This window comes from Oncorhynchus masou, chromosome 3, assembly GCF_036934945.1.
Source record: "Oncorhynchus masou masou isolate Uvic2021 chromosome 3, UVic_Omas_1.1, whole genome shotgun sequence".
Taxonomy (NCBI): Eukaryota; Metazoa; Chordata; class Actinopteri; order Salmoniformes; family Salmonidae; genus Oncorhynchus; species Oncorhynchus masou.
In genome coordinates this window covers 47331534-47349990 of record NC_088214.1, presented here as the reverse complement: position 1 = coordinate 47349990, position 18457 = coordinate 47331534, and the positions used below count along the sequence as shown (strand labels likewise).

The window sequence follows — 18457 nt, the reverse complement described above, 5'->3', positions numbered from 1 at the left end:
GCGGACCAACCCCTGTATTTTTTGTTAGCACGCCAGGTGGTCCTAACAATAGGTACGTTGTGGGTCGGTAAGGTAGGAGAGGGGCCTCGTTAACTTCTACATTCTTTGTTTTGGTCCAGCCCCTTTTCCCCACTTTACCGTGTGAAGGAAATACATTTCCTGTAAACTGTAACTTTTCTCAGCCTCTATCGTCCTTCCCCGCACCTACGAACACATACCTCTTTCACTCCGCAGGGTGTTGCGTTCCCTCCACCTAGAGGCATACGTACACAGACAAATCTGGGTTTGGCGGATGACAGGAGAACGCTACCTGCCCCAAATCATAGTAAAGTCAACTGTAACGCATAACTGTAAAGTTTGCATAGATGACGTACTTTTTCCCCTGCCCCTGTTGAGACAGGTGCATGATAATGGGCCATTCTAAATCAAAACAAATTTCACATATATACTATTTAGTATATTTAAAGACAAGATTAAATCAAGAATAGATGGGTGACAATATTAGCCTATCACTTGTGAATGATATATCTATTTTTTATTTAACTAGGCAAGTCAGTTAAGAACAAATTCTTATTTTCAATGACAGTCTAGGAACAGTGGGTTAACTGTCTGTTCAAGGGCAGAATGACAGATTTGTACCTTGTCAGCTCAGAAGTTTGAACTTGCAACCTTCCGGTTACTAGTCCAACGCTCTAACCACTAGGCTACCTTGCCGCCCCTTGTGAATGATGCCCAGCGTAAGGCGAGAAACAATGCCTTTTTTTCTCGACTTTTAGAATCATAGTCACACACCTCATGTAGCCCATAGCCCTATATGTTTTGATAAGGTTCGTATCATAACTATAGTGTCCAATGAACTTAACTTGAAACTCACACGCTGCTTATGTATGCAAGTTTGGGGAAGATAATTTTCACCATATAAATGCACCTTTATAATAAAAGCATTACATGCATAATCACATTTGCGGTCACGTTTGATAATGGTGTTTTCCCGATAATGGAACATTTGCGTTTATAGCGTACTGCAGTGTGTGCATTGCTGTGCTTATAATGTGAAGAAATAGCCTAATAGTTCATCACCTTTTAAGGTAAACACCAGCCTCATTGCGTAGAAAGTATTTTTTTGATGCTAGTCCATATTTATTTGGGTTCTATCGCATCCCACAACTGTCCCAGACTATGTTAGAAATATTTATTTCTCACACAGAATAGAATGGGTCGACTTTTGTACAATGGGGGATTGTAGATTGACATAGGCTAGTGGTTTTGCTGTTCCTTAGGCCTTCTCATCTTGTTGGCTGACGAAAAGTAAGTGTGGACAGTTCTTCCAACGTCTTCATTATACACATCGGAATTGGATAAGGACACGCACAGTTGCGTCCCCGAAGTGTCTATTTTCACTTGTAGCCTGTGAGAGGTGAAGGAGAGCCATGTGAGTGAGAGGTGCTTCAGAGCAGCACTCAGGGAGAAGGGAAAAATGGCCATGGGCCGCAAAAGGCATGGATTTTTTATGGCCACACAAAAAGGAAATGTAATGGAATTATCAAGTGCTTGTGAAATTGTGGTTGAGATACTGATGAAGTTTACAGCCTGAGCTGTAAATCATCCTTAAAGCATTACAATGCATTAAAAATCAAAACATATAGCCCTACGTTTGTAGAACAACTAAAGTTACATCAATTACACTAAATTAAGCATATAGGATTATATACTTATTTATTTGTTAACTGCTCAACACAGAATAGCCGCATGTGCACACTCAAATCGTTTGGAGAAAATATCCTTTCTATTTTATTCAGCTTTGTTCAATTGTATTCTTCATACTATAAAACAATATAAATTCATGCCACAGAATTCTAACCAAATCTTGTCTGCTAAATGAACTAGTGTACCTCACAGCCATATGGCATAGCCAGATCAGGACCAAACATAACTCAGAGTATGCTATTCTGTTCTATTCTGGTCCAATGTGGCTGAACAACTGGTACTATGTGGCAGACTAACTGTTACTATCTTGCCGGCAGGCCCACTGTTCTTATCTGGCAACATCTAGTGGAATGCCAGAAGAGTGGAGGCAAATATATCAACAAACTCCATGTTAATGCCCCCGATATGGAATGAGATGTTTGGCGAGTAGGTGTCCACATACTTTTGGTCATGTAGTGTATGTTGATCATTTGAGGCACATGCTTCCATGCAAATTATTTTCCCGCCAATATTTGTTCAGGAACCACCCAGTCCATTAGTGGAATATAAGCAGCATTTAAGCATATAGGAGTACTTATTTCTTTGTTAACTGCTCTTCACAGAATAGCAGCACGTGCGCACTCTTTTTAGGCACATATTTTGACATGCTTTTGATGACTGTGATTGTTTTTTTTATATACTCGAATAGGTTTGGTTAAAAATGTGTTGATGTGTAGAGTTCTTCTCATTGGGTGGTAAGGTATGAGTAGTTTACATATCAAGACAAGAGGCTGTAGTAGAAGTTACATCTGATTGACGATTCATGGTTATTTTTCATCCAGGAAAATTCCACTCCTGGAATTAAATGTATTTTTCTTAAAGTTGGTTCTCTCTCTCACTTAATTCCCAGGTCAAAGGTGGTAAGTGTTTTTCTACAAACCTTTTGTTGAATGGTCATTGATAAATACTGTTTCCAGTATGTTAGAGATGGGATTCTGCTCAAGGTTGAGAATGTGTTTAGGAATAAGCACTGCATTCTGCTCATTAAGTACAGAATCAGCAAACAAATGCACTTTGGGTGCTTTACATATGTAGTCACTGGTCTTTATTAACTACCAGATTTTTTTTGTCTTACAATTTTGTTTTATGATATTGGTTGGATTTATATACAATTTTCCTCGATGCGCGAAGCACTTCATTAATGTTGTACGGGGGAAACACTACATCCACGAGCAATATGTAGTAACCACCTGGGTGATGACATGGTAGCCATTTTGCACCAGACAGCTTACACATCAGCTATCACAGTGCAGACATGAGGAGAGTGAATCATGACAATGAATTTATGTTGTGTCATTTCTTTATCTGATTACAAGTTAGTCAGATTGTCTCCTCTAATCCTGAATACTGTTAAAATACACATAAAATAACTCAAAACACAGACACCTGAGTAAATAGGTATTCATTTATTGCTAGAATCATCCTTTAATACATAACACAGCTAATACAAATGAAAAAAAAAGATACACCGACCAAGACCAGTATTGTATACCGTCGTTATACTTTCACTGTAAGCTTTGAAATTGACTTTGGGAGAAAAATAACATGGTTATCTCATATATTTCTTTGTGGTTCAGTTAGAGATAATTTTATATAGACGTTTGAAACCAAATCCATTGAAAAAGAACACGTGTACATAATATACAACAAGGCACTGAGGAACAATCCTGCACATCTTTGGGTGGAGCTACCGCCCGCGGAGTTCCAGTGAAATGCTGTGGGGTGTCGCTTATGTTAAAGCAACCTTGCAGGAACTTTACGAGAACTTTGCTGGTAGAGGGAAATAATGAAGCACCTTCCAAGCTGGAGATCTTTTGAGTATGTACTGCTGTGTGTTTTTCGTCCAGATGTTTAAAGTAAACGTGATTATTTTGGACCAAGCTGCCCTATCTATATTATAATACACTAAGCTTTCTAAGCTGAAGGGAGGGTCTACTCCTAGCATTTTTGGCCAATTTTCTGAATCTTTGTCTTGTTTCCAGATTTTTTGTGTTTGGAATGGCACTGTTGCTATTACATCATGTCAGTGCCATTATGAAGTAATTTCACTCCCAAGGCAAAGCCTATAAAAGCGTGGGTCCAGCAACTCAGTGGGTATAGCAATAATCATGCCCAGACGCAGACGATCTACTTCTCGCCCAGTCCGCAGGAGGCGTAAAGAACTCTTGGGTCCCTAGTTAGAAAGTTAGGTCCCTTCCCTTACTAGCCCACCAGGTAAGTGTCCTTTGGGCTGCAAAGCTCACTAGTCCAAAGTCTTCTAAATAAAAACGAGGACTTTAAACTAACTACGAACTCCAGTATGTTCAATCAGATTAAGTGTTAACCGACAATGGCAGACATCCACATAGTGGCGGTGTTGGAGGTGGAACTGCATCGGAGCCATAAATCGGTAAGCAGCTGCTCTTGCGATCATTGTCACGAAGCCTCACCCGCCCCACTCATGTTAGAAGTTCCGAACGAGAAGGTGTAGGTTGTATAGAAATGATTACCCTCAAATTGAAAAATCATTAAACGAATGAAGATTTTTATCATCCCATTTGAGGTGTAGATTACATCTCACATTCCAGTGTTTGAATTTGTAAACACAGATGCATATGGGATTTCTGTTCATGCGACTCTGCAGCATATGGCGATGTACGCTTTAGGAGTAACGCTGGGATCCAATTCTTTTTTTGACAGCTCTAATGCGGTGCCACCTCCGACACAGCAAAAACAACTGATTCAAAGGAGCTCTCAGACTAGTATTCAATCAGATCAAGCATAAACAGGCGACAGCTGACACCTACATAGCTGGTGTTTTGGCGGTGTCTGAGGTGTAACGACATTAAGAGCTGTCAAGCAACAATAAGGATTTGTATCAGCCTAATGGAGGTGTCGAGGCTGCATAGGATTATAACTAATGTGACTCGGTCCATCCAATGGCAAGTTCCACAATAGCCTACCGCACAGAGCTGCTTGTGGATTTGATGTGGTTCTCGCTCCGACTTAGCCAAAACAACCGATATGCAAATGTCGGCTAAAGCGGATCTGATAAAATTGGGCCCTTTCTCTTTTTAATATTTTCAATTTATGGGGGGTTTGGATTGGCACCGCTATGGGAGATTATGCTGTCATAAAGCATTTGATGTAAGTTAAGATGTACATTTGTGGGCCATAATAATTGACTGGACATTCCTAATTACCATGGCAATTAGGCCTCACAATAGTAATATTACATTTGCAACATGCAGTACAGTATAAACTGCACTGCTACGCTTATAGTCTATGGCAGGCAGTGGGGTAAAATCTTCAGCAGTATCTCATGACCCGCTGCCCTGTTGTCCCCCAACTCTTAAAAGTGAGGTATATAATGAGTTAAAAAAGCAAGAGTCAAATAAGCACTAGGCCTAAAATCCTTTCAAATAATGCTGTCAAATAAAGCGAGGCATATAATGAGTCAAATAAGCACTAGGCCTGAAACAGTCCTTTGTAGACACACTGGAAATTCCACTTCCACACTTTGAAGTGGCCGCATCCATGCAAACTACAAATTTTAGTAGGTCACTTCACTCAAAACTTTATATTTTTGGGGCAGCTAAAACTCTGATTTGGTCCAACAATACAATATTGATTCCTGCATGAAAGTGTTTGCCTTGCCCCGTTTCTCCCTGTGTGCTCCGAGTAGTCTAGATGGAGAGAAGAGAAGAGAAGAATGCAATAATTGTGGAGCGTTTAAAAATCCAATTGCAAGAAGAAACCGTAGGCTACTATTGGGGTTTTGGTTTCGAGTTTCCCCTCCCTCAGTGATTATCCCCAAGTGTGATAGCCTATTTGTACACAAGTAAATCTCTCTCTATTAAACAAAATAAATCTGCAATTCTGAAGCCCTATTTTGACAGTAATATTCTAGCAACAATAGCTTAATTGTCAATCCAAAATTCATGCCAATCACTCACTGGTTTAGGTATGCCTATTTCACATCAAAATCGATTTATCATGCATTCCTTAGATGACACAACTTGAGTTGAGAAAATTGGTATACCCAGAAAGCTGAACAAATGTTTTATTTGTACGAGGGGAAATATTCATTAAATCAAAGAATTCATTTCCAATGATTTACCGTCTGTAAGGATGGGGTGCCGCTAAGCAGTCTGCTATTTCAAGGGTTTATTTCAAGCACTTTTAACCCTTTAATCACTGGAAATGTTCCCCTTTCAACAATCATTATATATATTAAAAATGCCACTTGAAAATAACTTGAGTATTGAGTTGCATATTTCCATTTCTTGATAATAAAAGAGATGGTTCCTTAACAATCTGGAAGGGCCCGAAATTTCCAAAGCTTAGAAGGGCGTCCAATTGAGGTTTCCTCCATTAGAAGAACCAAACATGGTGAGTTGGTAGAAGTTTCTCCTAACCACTGGTCCAGGGTCAGATGTTTTTATGTTTGGGGTAATCTGATCCTAGATCTGTGGTTAGGGACAACTTCTATCTTGAACCCTTATAGATTCTGACTGGCCATGCCCCAACTCCGCACACTCATAGGAACCACCCCAGTAACACTAGTCTCACCCTGTAACAAAAGCCCTTGTAATGGTAGCACGTTAGCATAAGAAAGACAAAGCTAGCTGGTTAGCAATAAGAGCCATGAGAAAGTCAGTCTGGCCCAGAGTGTTCAAAATCACGTTTCTCCAAAACACTGAGGGAAAGGTGTCCTGACAAGGCTGTCACAAAACTCAACCTCCCCCAGCCCTCTGCTAAGTGATGAAAGGTGAAAGGTCTTGGACGACACCTCACCAGGTGCTACACTGGCTACCGTAGCTGCTGATGGATGTAGAGTTGCTGTAGCGCTTTTTAACGATCATGCTAATGTATGCTTTCATCAGCTTGGCAATGTCCATAACCTGGGGAAAGAGTGAAGGAGGCGCAGTTAGGACCTTACAGTTGACACAGTCGTTGTATAACAGAAAATGGTTTGCAACACTTTCTATGGACGTATAGTTATAATACCGTGTACCATTATTACATTGCATTAAAAAACATTCCATTACCACCATGGCTCCTTATAACAGCCTATATAATGCACAAATGGGATCATGGGTGGCTTAACATACCAGACTGGTCTCGAAGAGCAGTTCGCGGCCCTCCACGGCTATTTTGTAGGCATTTGGCAGTGGGGCCCCAAACGAAAGGATGAGCTCATAGGGGAAGACCTCCAGGGGCCAGGGTTCGCCACGCTTATACACCGAGATGGCCTCCCTGCTCACCCCCAGCCACAGCTCCACTGGAAAGACCCCGTCACAGGACTAGGAAAGGAGACAAGAAGAAGACATGGTATGAGTAGGAGAAATGGGTAAATTTTGGTGATAGATTCACTTATAGAGTTTTCCATTTTAGTCCGGATCTGGGCGTTATTTTTTGTTTCAGTCCAACACTATGCATCCTCATCAAGCCCTTGAATCAGGATTGTGTTCACACTAAACGTAAGAAAACAGACTGAATCAACAGGGAAAAACAAATCAATTAGATATCCTGATTAATTTTGCACGCCCAATTTTTCAGTTTTTGATTTGTTAAAAAAGTTTGAAATATCCTGATTTAAATTTTTTTTTTTCATTTTCCATTGTGTGCCCTAATGAACACAACCTAGGTGTGATAGTGTTAGAGTAGAACAAAAATGCGAAATGACCGAGGATCCCAGACGAAACGGTGTAAGAAACCCTGTGCTAAATGTCTAAAATTGAAATGTATACCACTGTTTGGTAAGGGCCACTCACCTCCACTTCGAAGAGCGTGGATCCGTAGCCGGGCCACTCTTTGACCAGGGCCATGTACTTCACCATGGCCAGCTCCTGGTTCATCCCCTGCAGCTTCTTCCACTTGTCCACCAGGCTGGCTCGTGCTGCCGCTATCTCCTCCCTCATCCAGGCCTCGAGCGTGTTCTCTTCCTCCAACTTCTGGCGGCTCATTGAGCCGCTCCTGAAACTACGCCTTAGCGTTCCCTCCAAGAAGCTGGAGCGCTTCTTCTCCAAGGTTCCATCGGAACGGTCCACCACTGACCCCATGCCCAAACCAGTGGCCGGGGAGAAAGTCTTGGCGGAATTTTGGATGCGGGCACGCAACCGAGTCATAGGGAACACCTGAGACATTTCGGGCACGGTAGCTTGGGGGTTGTAGTCTCCGAGGAGGTATTGTAGTCTTAGGGCAGCCAGGAACTGGAGGGTCTCCTCCGGGGCTGGGTAATGGCCTCTGATCACCGCCTCATGGGCCTGGAGGAGGACAAGAGAAAGAGAGAGGAGGAAAGAGGAAAAAGAGGGGGGGTAGTGAAAGAGATTGTCTTTGACAAGCTGTTATCATCGGATTAACGTTTAGACTGGCAGACACACAGCCAACAACAATTACGGATCTTGATCATTTAAAGTCTGTAGACGGAACGACAGAAACAGTGTGGATGGATTTTTTTTTTGCTGGTTCATACCTGCTCAAACATGAAGGCAAACTCAACACAGTCCCTGGGTACATTATCTGTGTCTAAGAAGCAGTAAAGCTTAAAATAGAACTTCCAGCCTGTCTTGGTCTCATCTTGACTTGCAGAGAGCCTGGAAAAGATGAGTGAGTGTTACTAGTACTGTTCATACACACACACACACACACACACACACACACACACACACACACACACACACACACACACACACACACACACACACACACACACACACACACACACACTAGGGCAGTCAGGGTAGGCTAATAAAATAGGTGTTAAAAGAAAGACATTTTTTTGGGGGGGGCTTTTATGCCCAAAATACCAACATTTGCTGAAACTACATCAAAATCTCTCGTTGTACCTTCCCATCTAGTCAAATCGTTGACATGCACAGCCATTCCTTACTCCACTCAATGCATAGGCCTTGCTGTTTATACTAGCTTCCTTTGTTGCATTGAGCAGAGTTCATATTTTGTGCGTTCGTATTGTCTTTAAAGCTTAAACATTATTTGGGCGTGTCAACATAATTTGGCGTGCATCCCTTCAACTGAGTAAAAAAGCTATTATGTGAGCAAAAACAACCTGACAAAATAGGACTAAGGTAGGACTAAGGTAGGAGTAAATGCATTTTCTTTAGCAATTTGCAGGTTAGGCTACTGATGAATGAACATGAGAATAACGGTTTATTGGTGTATTCAAACTTGCAAAATGTAATCGGTGTGTGTGTGAAATGACCTGTGCCCACCAACCGTCTCCTGGCTTGTCCACAAACGGAAATAATTATAGCTGGCGAGACGAAGATGCTGTCCACTTTGCACCATAGCGTTAACCTGCCCCAGCACTATCCATTCACCAGTGCTGAATCCTCAGCTACCGTTATATAAAAGATTTTCCTTTGAAGCTTAATTTTACTCATTTTTGCCATTGTTTGGTCGAGTTTGCTTTATTTACCTTGATAAAGTATGTAGTATTTTTGATGTCTGCCTTTTATTTCAATGTAGATGTATTGTTGGAGCTATCTGTTGAGTAAATCTGGCTTTGATAATACCTTGTACCTACTCAGCCACCGCACCGCACTGACACACACACACACTTTATCACACACACACACACACACACACACACACACACACACACACACACACACACACTTTATCACACAAACGTACTTTTCAAACTTGGCAAGGACGTCAGCCACCACTGTGCGGCTCTCAATGGCTTTGTCAGTGGTGTCATTGTGCTCAAACAGGGCGAACATGTTCCTGCTGTCCTCCATGGCCAAGCCCCGTATTAGCTTCTCCACCACCTGGGACACATACACACAGTTATCAACTGTGAAGTAAGCGATCAAACAAATGAGTCAAAGTAACAAAAACTTTTAGCATTTTACGGTGGTTATCTTCAGCTAACTTACCTCCAGTATACAGCACACTGTAGACAGATATGTTTTATTTTGGTTAAGGTTATTGCAGTCCGTTACCCATTACCATTGGTTCACCACAACCCTAAACTCCCAACTTGTTTCCCTCCCCGGCTCTCACCTCTCCGGCGGTGGTGTGAGAGTTGATGGTGATTTTGCAGGAGCCTCCGCCATGGCAGTGCACTGTGGTGGTCATATCCTGGCGCGCCACCACGGCCCGGATCTCCTCCTGGGAGGGTACGTACTCCCGGCCACGCGTCTTCCTCAGGGAATCCAGGCCGAATGAGGCGTAGCGTTCTATCTCCATGCCCGGGAAGAGCTCCCGAGCCCTGGAGGAGAAACAGAGGGGGAGCCCTGTTATGCTGGTGCTTTTTGTTGAGTTTTAAGGCTCTGCGATACTAATGAAGCTTTACTTTCATGACCTGGAAATAGCCATTTCAGGATGTGCTATACCAGATGTGAATTCTACCTGACCTGCTAGCTCCCACCATATTTCACATCTATGAATGTGACATGGTCATTTGGTAACACTTTATATGAAGACGGTATACATAATGCCGTCATAACACCTTTATGAATGCTGCATAACATCCTTCATAACACATTTATTCATCATCATTCATAAGGATCCTTGAAAATATATGTTTTTCTTTTCAGTAATTCCAGTAGAAATCTAGTGGGAGTGAGCCTGGTGGTCGTTGGTGCTACTGGGTTAGTCTTGCACACCACAAGACTGTCTTAGCCTCTGCTGAGCTAAAGCCAAGGCATTAACTTCAGGTCTCAACATGTTACAATGACATCAATTGCTCGGGTGCCATCCAGACCTGGGATCAAATAGTACTTTTTGGACTATTCCAATGGTTCCATTGTGCCAGGCAAGCTCAATAATCAAGCACAGCTAGTCAGAGCAGCCCTTCCCAAACCTCCTCAGGAACCCCCAGCCGTATTTGAACTATTCCAGAGCAAGCAAACCTGATTCAATTGGTCAACTAATCATCAAGCCCTTACCTAATTGAATCAGGTGGGCTAGTTTGAGGTTACAACAAAACTGTGAAATGTCTGGGAGCCCCCGAGGAGAGGTTTGAGAAGCACTATAGTATTTGAAATACACAATTTACACCGAGGTCTGATTCCAACCCCTAGGCAGGGATGCCAAACTCAATTCCTGGAGGGCTGAGTGTCTTGCAAGTTCTCTCTCCTACCTTGTACTTGATTGATCAATTAAGGTCACTGATTAGTTAGGAACTCTACTTACCTGATTGTTTAGGTCTTAATTGGAAAATGATTTAAAGGAGATAACAAAAACCAGCAGATACATGGCCCTCGAGGAATTTATTTAGTTAAATAAAGGTTAAATAAAATAAATTAAAAACGAAATATATAACATCGCCCTCCGGAAATTGAGTTTGACACCTCAGCCTTACTGCCATTGTGGCCTTGAGCAACCCCTAAACTGCTACCTGGGTAATACTCCCGAGGCTTAGCTGGTGCTCCCAGACTGGTGCGTAAATAGTGAGTCAGGAGGTTGGGTACTGTGACAGTAAAAACATGAATTTCCGTTGTACTGATGACTAAAGAGCTATTCGAAGGGACTTTAATTTAAAAATGTTTTATGAATGATGATAAATAAATGTGTTATGACGATTGTTATGAATAATATTGCAACACTCATAAAGGTGTTATGATAATATTGCAACACTCATAAAGGTGTTATGATAATATTGCAACACCCATAAAGGTGTTATGATAATATTGCAACACTCATAAAGGTGTTATGATAATATTGCAACACTCATAAAGGTGTTATGATAATATTGCAACACTCATAAAGGTGTTATGATAATATTGCAACACTCATAAAGGTGTTATGATAATATTGCAACACTCATAAAGGTGTTATGATAATATTGCAACACTCATAAAGGTGTTATGATAATATTGCAACACTCATAAAGGTGTTATGATAATATTGCAACACTCATAAAGGTGTTATGATAATATTGCAACACTCAAAGGTGTTATGAATAATATTGCAACACTCATAAAGGTGTTATGATAATATTGCAACACTCATAAAGGTGTTATGATGACTAAAAAGCTATTCGAAGGGACTTTTATTTAAAAATGTTTTATGAATGATGATAAATAAATGTGTTATGACGATTGTTATGATAATATTGCAACACTCATAAAGGTGTTATGATAATATTGCAACACTCATAAAGGTGTTATGATAATATTGCAACACTCATAAAGGTGTTATGATAATATTGCAACACCCATAAAGGTGTTATGATAATATTGCAACACTCATAAAGGTGTTATGATAATATTGCAACACTCATAAAGGTGTTATGATAATATTGCAACACTCATAAAGGTGTTATGATAATATTGCAACACTCAAAGGTGTTATGATAATATTGCAACACTCATAAAGGTGTTATGATAATATTGCAACACTCAAAGGTGTTATGATAATATTGCAACACTCAAAGGTGTTATGATAATATTGCAACACTCATAAAAGTGTCATGACTTGGTCCAATAAGGTGTTACCCCCATCATATAAAGTGCTCCTGCTCATTTAGCAGATGGTTTTATGCAAAGTGTTTTACTATCAGCTATCAAAAATACCCAGCATGTGTGGCCCACAACACTCTGATCCTTCTAATGTGTCGTTCAACAGAAATCAAGACTGACCAAATGTCATATTTGCTCCAACACTGGGCCCCCTCACCTCTTGAAGTGGAACTTGAGGTACTTGAGGATTCCGCGCGATGGCATGAACGTGCAGCACATGCATGCCAGGATCCTCCAGCTGCACAGGTTCCCAGGGCTGCAGGGCTGTGGGGGGCGAGTGGTCTGTTTGACCAGCTGGCAGTAGAGCTCATCCCTCAGGGGCCTCAGCTCCTGGCCCGTCTGCAGCACACCCTGGATGATGGTCACGGGGTCAGTAACCCCCTCCAGGTGCTGCAGCGAGTTGAACGTCTTGAGCGCCTCGTCCTGTAGCGTCGTGTAGCCCTTGTTCCTCAGGGCTGCAGAGGGGAAAGGGGGTAGGTAAGGGACAATTATAGAAAATAACTCAATATTTTCAGAACAGGACATGTCTAATGTACTTATAGTGTGTGTGTGTGTGTGTGTGTGTGTGTGTGTGTGTGTGTGTGTGTGTGTGTGTGTGAGAGTGTGTGTGAGAGTGTGTGTGAGAGTGTGTGTGAGAGTGTGTGTGAGAGAGTGTGTGTGTTTGCATGTGGCCCTAGTTTTTCAATGCTGTTTTGGGGAGAAGGAAGAGGTTACTGTCAGTTGGTGAAAAGTGAGAGCGAGAGAGAGAAATAAAAATTGTGTGTGTGTCTGAGAGAGAAAGAGAGAGAGATGCACGTGTGTGCATGTAGAGGGAAAGAAAGAGGTTGCTATCAGTTGGTGATGTTGGTGAGGGAGGGAGCGGGTGCATAATGAAAGGAGCATAGTGTGCGATCTTACAGCTGATGTGGATGTCTCCGTAGGGCAGGGGCAGCAGTGGCGAGTGGAGCGGGTGGTGGCTGTAGCGCAGGATGGGGTTCCTCTTATAGATTTGCTCCACCACCTCGGAGTTCAGACAGTTCTCCTATGGATACAGATAGACATGACAATCTCATCGGAGAGGAGTAAAGTACGCTTCAATCAAATTATTTCTCTAAATAAATCTATCACTATTATATAAATACATATAATCATGGCTGTCAAGGATGTTTCCAGAGTGACTTAGTTTTTTCATGAATTTTTATTGAAAAATGATTGAAAAACCTTGATGTCCTGGATGAGCTTCTGGGTGGGGGTGTTGATGGGGGCCTTGGTGTCGATGACGTTCTGCATGGCGCTGGCCCAGCGCATGGACTCGTTCAGGAGCTTGGTGTAGAGACGGTACGAGTGCTTCCGGCCGTAAACTGTGACGTTCCAGTAACCTGGCAAACGGAAAGAGTGGATGATTTAAATTTACAACTACATTTACTGAAAATGTATGAATTCAGTGTTAGTTGTTTTGGATATCATCTAGATCCAGGCCTATATGACCAGGACTATTTTCTAAGTGAGATCAACATGAATCATTTTTAAACCTGTCTTCGATTTTAAACTTGTCTTTGTATTTTATTAAAACAGAAAAAATTATGCTTTTTATTAAAACAGAAAAATGAAGTAAGGGTATCTTGAAAAATGAATATAAGACTTCATATATCATGTCATATCATGTCTTAAGTATAATCTCCTTCTGATTGTACGTAGACTATACATTTACATAAATCTGTTTTCGTTATAAAAACAATTATTCGTATAGTTTTTCCCCAAATTCAGTTTTCTCAGTTTTGTTTTTCTAGATTTCTATTCTACAATTTTCTTTCTCAGGTTTTTCAGGTTTCCGCTCTCAATCGCACAGCAACATTGGAAGTCCACAACAATCGCACAGCAACATTGGAAGTCCACAACAATCGCACAGCAACATTGGAAGTCCACAACAATCGCACAGCAACATTGGAAGTCCACAACAATCGCACAGCAACATTGGAAGTCCACAACAATCGCACAGCAACATTGGAAGTCCACAACAATCGCACAGCAACATTGGAAGTCCACAACAATCGCACAGCAACATTGGAAGTCCACAACAATCGCACAGCAACATTGGAAGTCCACAACAATCGCACAGCAACATTGGAAGTCCACAACAATCGCACAGCAACATTGGAAGTCCACAACAATCGCACAGCAACATTGGAAGTCCACAACAATCGCACAGCAACATTGGAAGTCCACAACAATCGCACAGCAACATTGGAAGTCCACAACAATCGCACAGCAACATTGGAAGTCCACAACAATCGCACAGCAACATTGGAAGTCCACAACAATCGCACAGCAACATTGGAAGTCCACAACAATCGCACAGCAACATTGGAAGTCCACAACAATCGCACAGCAACATTGGAAGTCAACAACAATCGCACAGCAACATTGGAAGTCCACAACAATCGCACAGCAACATTGGAAGTCCACAACAATCGCACAGCAACATTGGAAGTCCACAACAATCGCACAGCAACATTGGAAGTCCACAACAATCGCACAGCAACATTGGAAGTCCACAACAATCGCACAGCAACATTGGAAGTCCACAACAATCGCACAGCAACATTGGAAGTCCACAACAATCGCACAGCAACATTGGAAGTCCACAACAATCGCACAGCAACATTGGAAGTCCACAACAATCGCACAGCAACATTGGAAGTCCACAACAATCGCACAGCAACATTGGAAGTCCACAACAATCGCACAGCAACATTGGAAGTCCACAACAATCGCACAGCAACATTGGAAGTCCACAACAATCGCACAGCAACATTGGAAGTCCACAACAATCGCACAGCAACATTGGAAGTCCACAACAATCGCACAGCAACATTGGAAGTCCACAACAATCGCACAGCAACATTGGAAGTCCACAACAATCGCACAGCAACATTGGAAGTCCACAACAATCGCACAGCAACATTGGAAGTCCACAACAATCGCACAGCAACATTGGAAGTCCACAACAATCGCACAGCAACATTGGAAGTCCACAACAATCGCACAGCAACATTGGAAGTCCACAACAATCGCACAGCAACATTGGAAGTCCACAACAATGCTAAAACCACATCAGGAGACCACTGAAGGTCTGAAACTAGGTCTGAAGATTTTTGGGTGTAGTTACACTTTAGTTCAAGTGTGCACCTAGCAAGATGACAGAGGCGTCATGCCCATAAGGGCACAGGGGCACGTGCCCCATCAGAATTGTCCTGTTAAAAAAATATGATTATTTAAAAAAAATCTATAAAAAATGTTTTTGCTTCTCTGCAATACTACTTGCCACCTAGCAATTTTATGATGTTGGCTTTAGCTACTCTAGATAGGTCCCCAAACTCCCAACCTCATAACTAGCTACCAAGAAGCAATTTCAGACTATGAATCATGTCACGCCCTGGACTTAGTATTTTGTGTTTTCTTTCTTTATTTGGTCAGGCCAGGGTGTGACATGGGTTTTGGTATGTGGTGTGTTTTTGTCTTGGGGTTTTTCACAGGTATTGGGATTGTAGCTTAGTGGGGTTTTCTAGCTTAGTCTATGGCTGTCTGAAGTGGTTCTCAATCAGAGGCAGGTGTTTATCGTTGTCTCTGATTGGGAACCATATTTAGGCAGCCATATTCTTTGAGTGTGTCTTGGGTGATGGTCCTTGTTACTGTCTATGTGATACTTTGAACCAGTATAGGCTGTTTCGGTTTTCGAGTTACGGTTCTTGTTTTGTAGTGTTTGTGTTTAGTTGTTTTTTTATTAAACATGAATCTCAATAGCCACGCCGCATTTTGGTCCGACTCTCTCTCACACCAAGAAAACCGTTACAGAATCACCCACCACAACAGGACCAAGCGGCGTGACAACAGGAAACAGCAACAGCGGCGCAATGAGGATTGGACATGGGACGATATATTGGATGGCAAGGGTTGCTACACATGGGAGGAGATCCTGGCGGGAAGGGATCGCCTTCCATGGGAACAGGTGGAGGCAGCGAGGAGAGCAGAGGCAGCCGGAGAGAGGAGCCGGCGATATGAGGGAACACGGTTGGCAAGGAAGCCCGGGAGTCAGCCCCAAAAAATGATTGGGGGGGGGGCTCGCAGGGAGTATGGCGACGCTAGGTAGGAGACCTACGCCAACTTCCTGTGCTTACCGGGGGGCTAGAGAGACCGGGCAGGCACAGTGTTATGCTGTGGTGCGCACGGTGTCCCCAGTGCGGGTGCATAGCCCGGTGCTATGCATCCAGCTCCGCGTATCGGCCGGGCTAGAGTGAGCGTTGAGCCAAATGCCATGAAGCCGGCTCTAAGCATCTGGTCCCCAGTGCGTCTCCTTGGGCCGGCTTACATGGCACCAGCCTTGCGCACGGTGTCCTCGGTTCACCTGCATAGCCCAGTGCGGGCTATTCCACCTCGCCGCACTGGCAGGGCGACCGGGAGTATTCAACCAGGTAAGGTTGGGCAGGCTCGGTGCTCAAGAGCTCCAGTGTGCCTGCATGGTCCGGTCTACCCAGTACCACCTCCACGCACCAGCCCTCCGGTGGCAGCTCCCCGCACCAGGCTTCCTGTGCATGTCCTCGGTCCAGTACCACCAGTGCCAGCAGCACACATCAGGCCTACAGAGCCTTCCTCCTCTCCAACGCTGCCGGAGTCTCCCGCCTGTTTAGCGCTGCCAGAGCCTTCCGCCTCTACAGCGCTGCCGGAGTCTCCCGCCTGTTCAGAGCTGCCAGTCTGCAAGGAGCAGCTAGAGCTGCTAGTCTACAAGGAGCAGCCAGAGCTGCCAGTCTGCATGGAGCAGCCAGAGCTGCCAGTCTGCAAGAAGCCGCCAGAGCTGCCAGTCTGCATGGAGCAGCCAGAGCCGTCAGTCAGCATGGAGCAGCCAGACCCGCCAGTCAGCCAGGATCTTCCAGACCCGCCAGTCAGCCAGGATCTTCCAGACCCGCCAGTCAGCCAGGATCTTCCAGATCCGCCAGTCAGCCAGGATCTTCCAGATCCGCCAGTCAGCCAGGATCTTCCAGACCCGCCAGTCAGCCAGGATCTTCCAGACCCGCCAGTCAGCCAGGATCTTCCAGACCCGCCAGTCAGCCAGGATCTTCCAGACCCGCCAGTCAGCCAGGATCTTCCAGACCCGCCAGTCAGCCAGGATCTTCCAGACCCGCCAGTCAGCCAGGATCTTCCAGACCCGCCAGTCAGCCAGGATCTTCCAGACCCGCCAGTCAGCCAGGATCTTCCAGACCCGCCAGTCAGCCAGGATCTTCCAGACCCGCCAGTCAGCCAGGATCTTCCAGACCCGCCAGTCAGCCAGGATCTTCCAGACCCGCCAGACAGCCAGGATCTTCCAGACCCGCCAGTCAGCCAGGATCTTCCAGACCCGCCAGTCAGCCAGGATCTTCCAGACCCGCCAGTCAGCCAGGATCTTCCAGATCCGCCAGTCAGCCAGGATCTTCCAGACCCGCCAGTCAGCCAGGATCTTCCAGACCCGCCAGTCAGCCAGGATCTTCCAGATCCGCCAGTCAGCCAGGATCCGCCAGTCAGCCAGACTCTTCCAGACCCGCCAGTCAGCCAGGATCTTCCAGATCCGCCAGTCAGCCAGGATCCGCCAGTCAGCCAGACTCTTCCAGATCCGCCAGTCAGCCAGGATCTGCCAGAACTGCCAGCCAGCCAGGATCTGCCAGAGTCAACTACCTGCCTGAGCTTCCTCTCAGTGCCGAGCTTCCCCTCAGTGCCGAGCTTCCCCTCAGTGCCGAGCTTCCCCTCAGTGCCCAGCTTCCCCTCAGTGCCCAGCTTCCCCTCAGTGCCCAGCTTCCCCTCAGTGCCCAGCTTCCCCTCAGTGCCCAGCTTCCCCTCAGTGCCCAGCTTCCCCTCAGTGCCCAGCTTCCCCTCAGTGCCCAGCTTCCCCTCAGTGCCCAGCTGCCCCTCAGTGCCCAGCTGCCCCTCAGTGCCCAGCTGCCCCTCAGTGCCCAGCTGCCCCTCAGTGCCCAGCTGCCCCTCAGTCCCGAGCTGCCCCTCAGTCCAGTGGGGTCCTTGGTGAGGGCTACTAGTCCAAGGTCGGCGGCGAGGGTCGCCTATCTAAGGACGCAAGGAAGATGGACTAAGACTTTGTTGGAGTGGGGTCCACGTCCCCCGCCGGAGCCGCCACCGTGGACAGACGCCCTCCCGGACACTCCCCTATGGGTTTTGGTGTGCGGCCGGGAGTCCGCACCTTGGGGGGGGGGGTGTTCTGTCACGCCCTGGTCTTA

General features: G+C 44.6%; 1 protein-coding gene across 1 annotated transcript in view; it reads right to left on the bottom strand.

Moving 5' to 3' along the window:
* Positions 1-3137: 3137 nt before the first annotated feature.
* Positions 3138-18457, bottom strand: part of myo10 (myosin X) — a 263426-nt gene continuing 248106 nt past the window's right edge. The window contains exons 33-41 of the mRNA XM_064942709.1: positions 13419-13576; positions 13116-13239; positions 12376-12673; positions 9757-9964; positions 9385-9521; positions 8204-8324; positions 7503-7994; positions 6840-7031; positions 3138-6629 (exon numbers count right to left, since the gene is read on the bottom strand). Of these exons, the coding sequence (XP_064798781.1) occupies positions 6519-6629; positions 6840-7031; positions 7503-7994; positions 8204-8324; positions 9385-9521; positions 9757-9964; positions 12376-12673; positions 13116-13239; positions 13419-13576 (1841 nt within the window). The 3' untranslated portion in view covers positions 3138-6518. The remainder of the gene's footprint in view (positions 6630-6839; positions 7032-7502; positions 7995-8203; positions 8325-9384; positions 9522-9756; positions 9965-12375; positions 12674-13115; positions 13240-13418; positions 13577-18457) is intronic.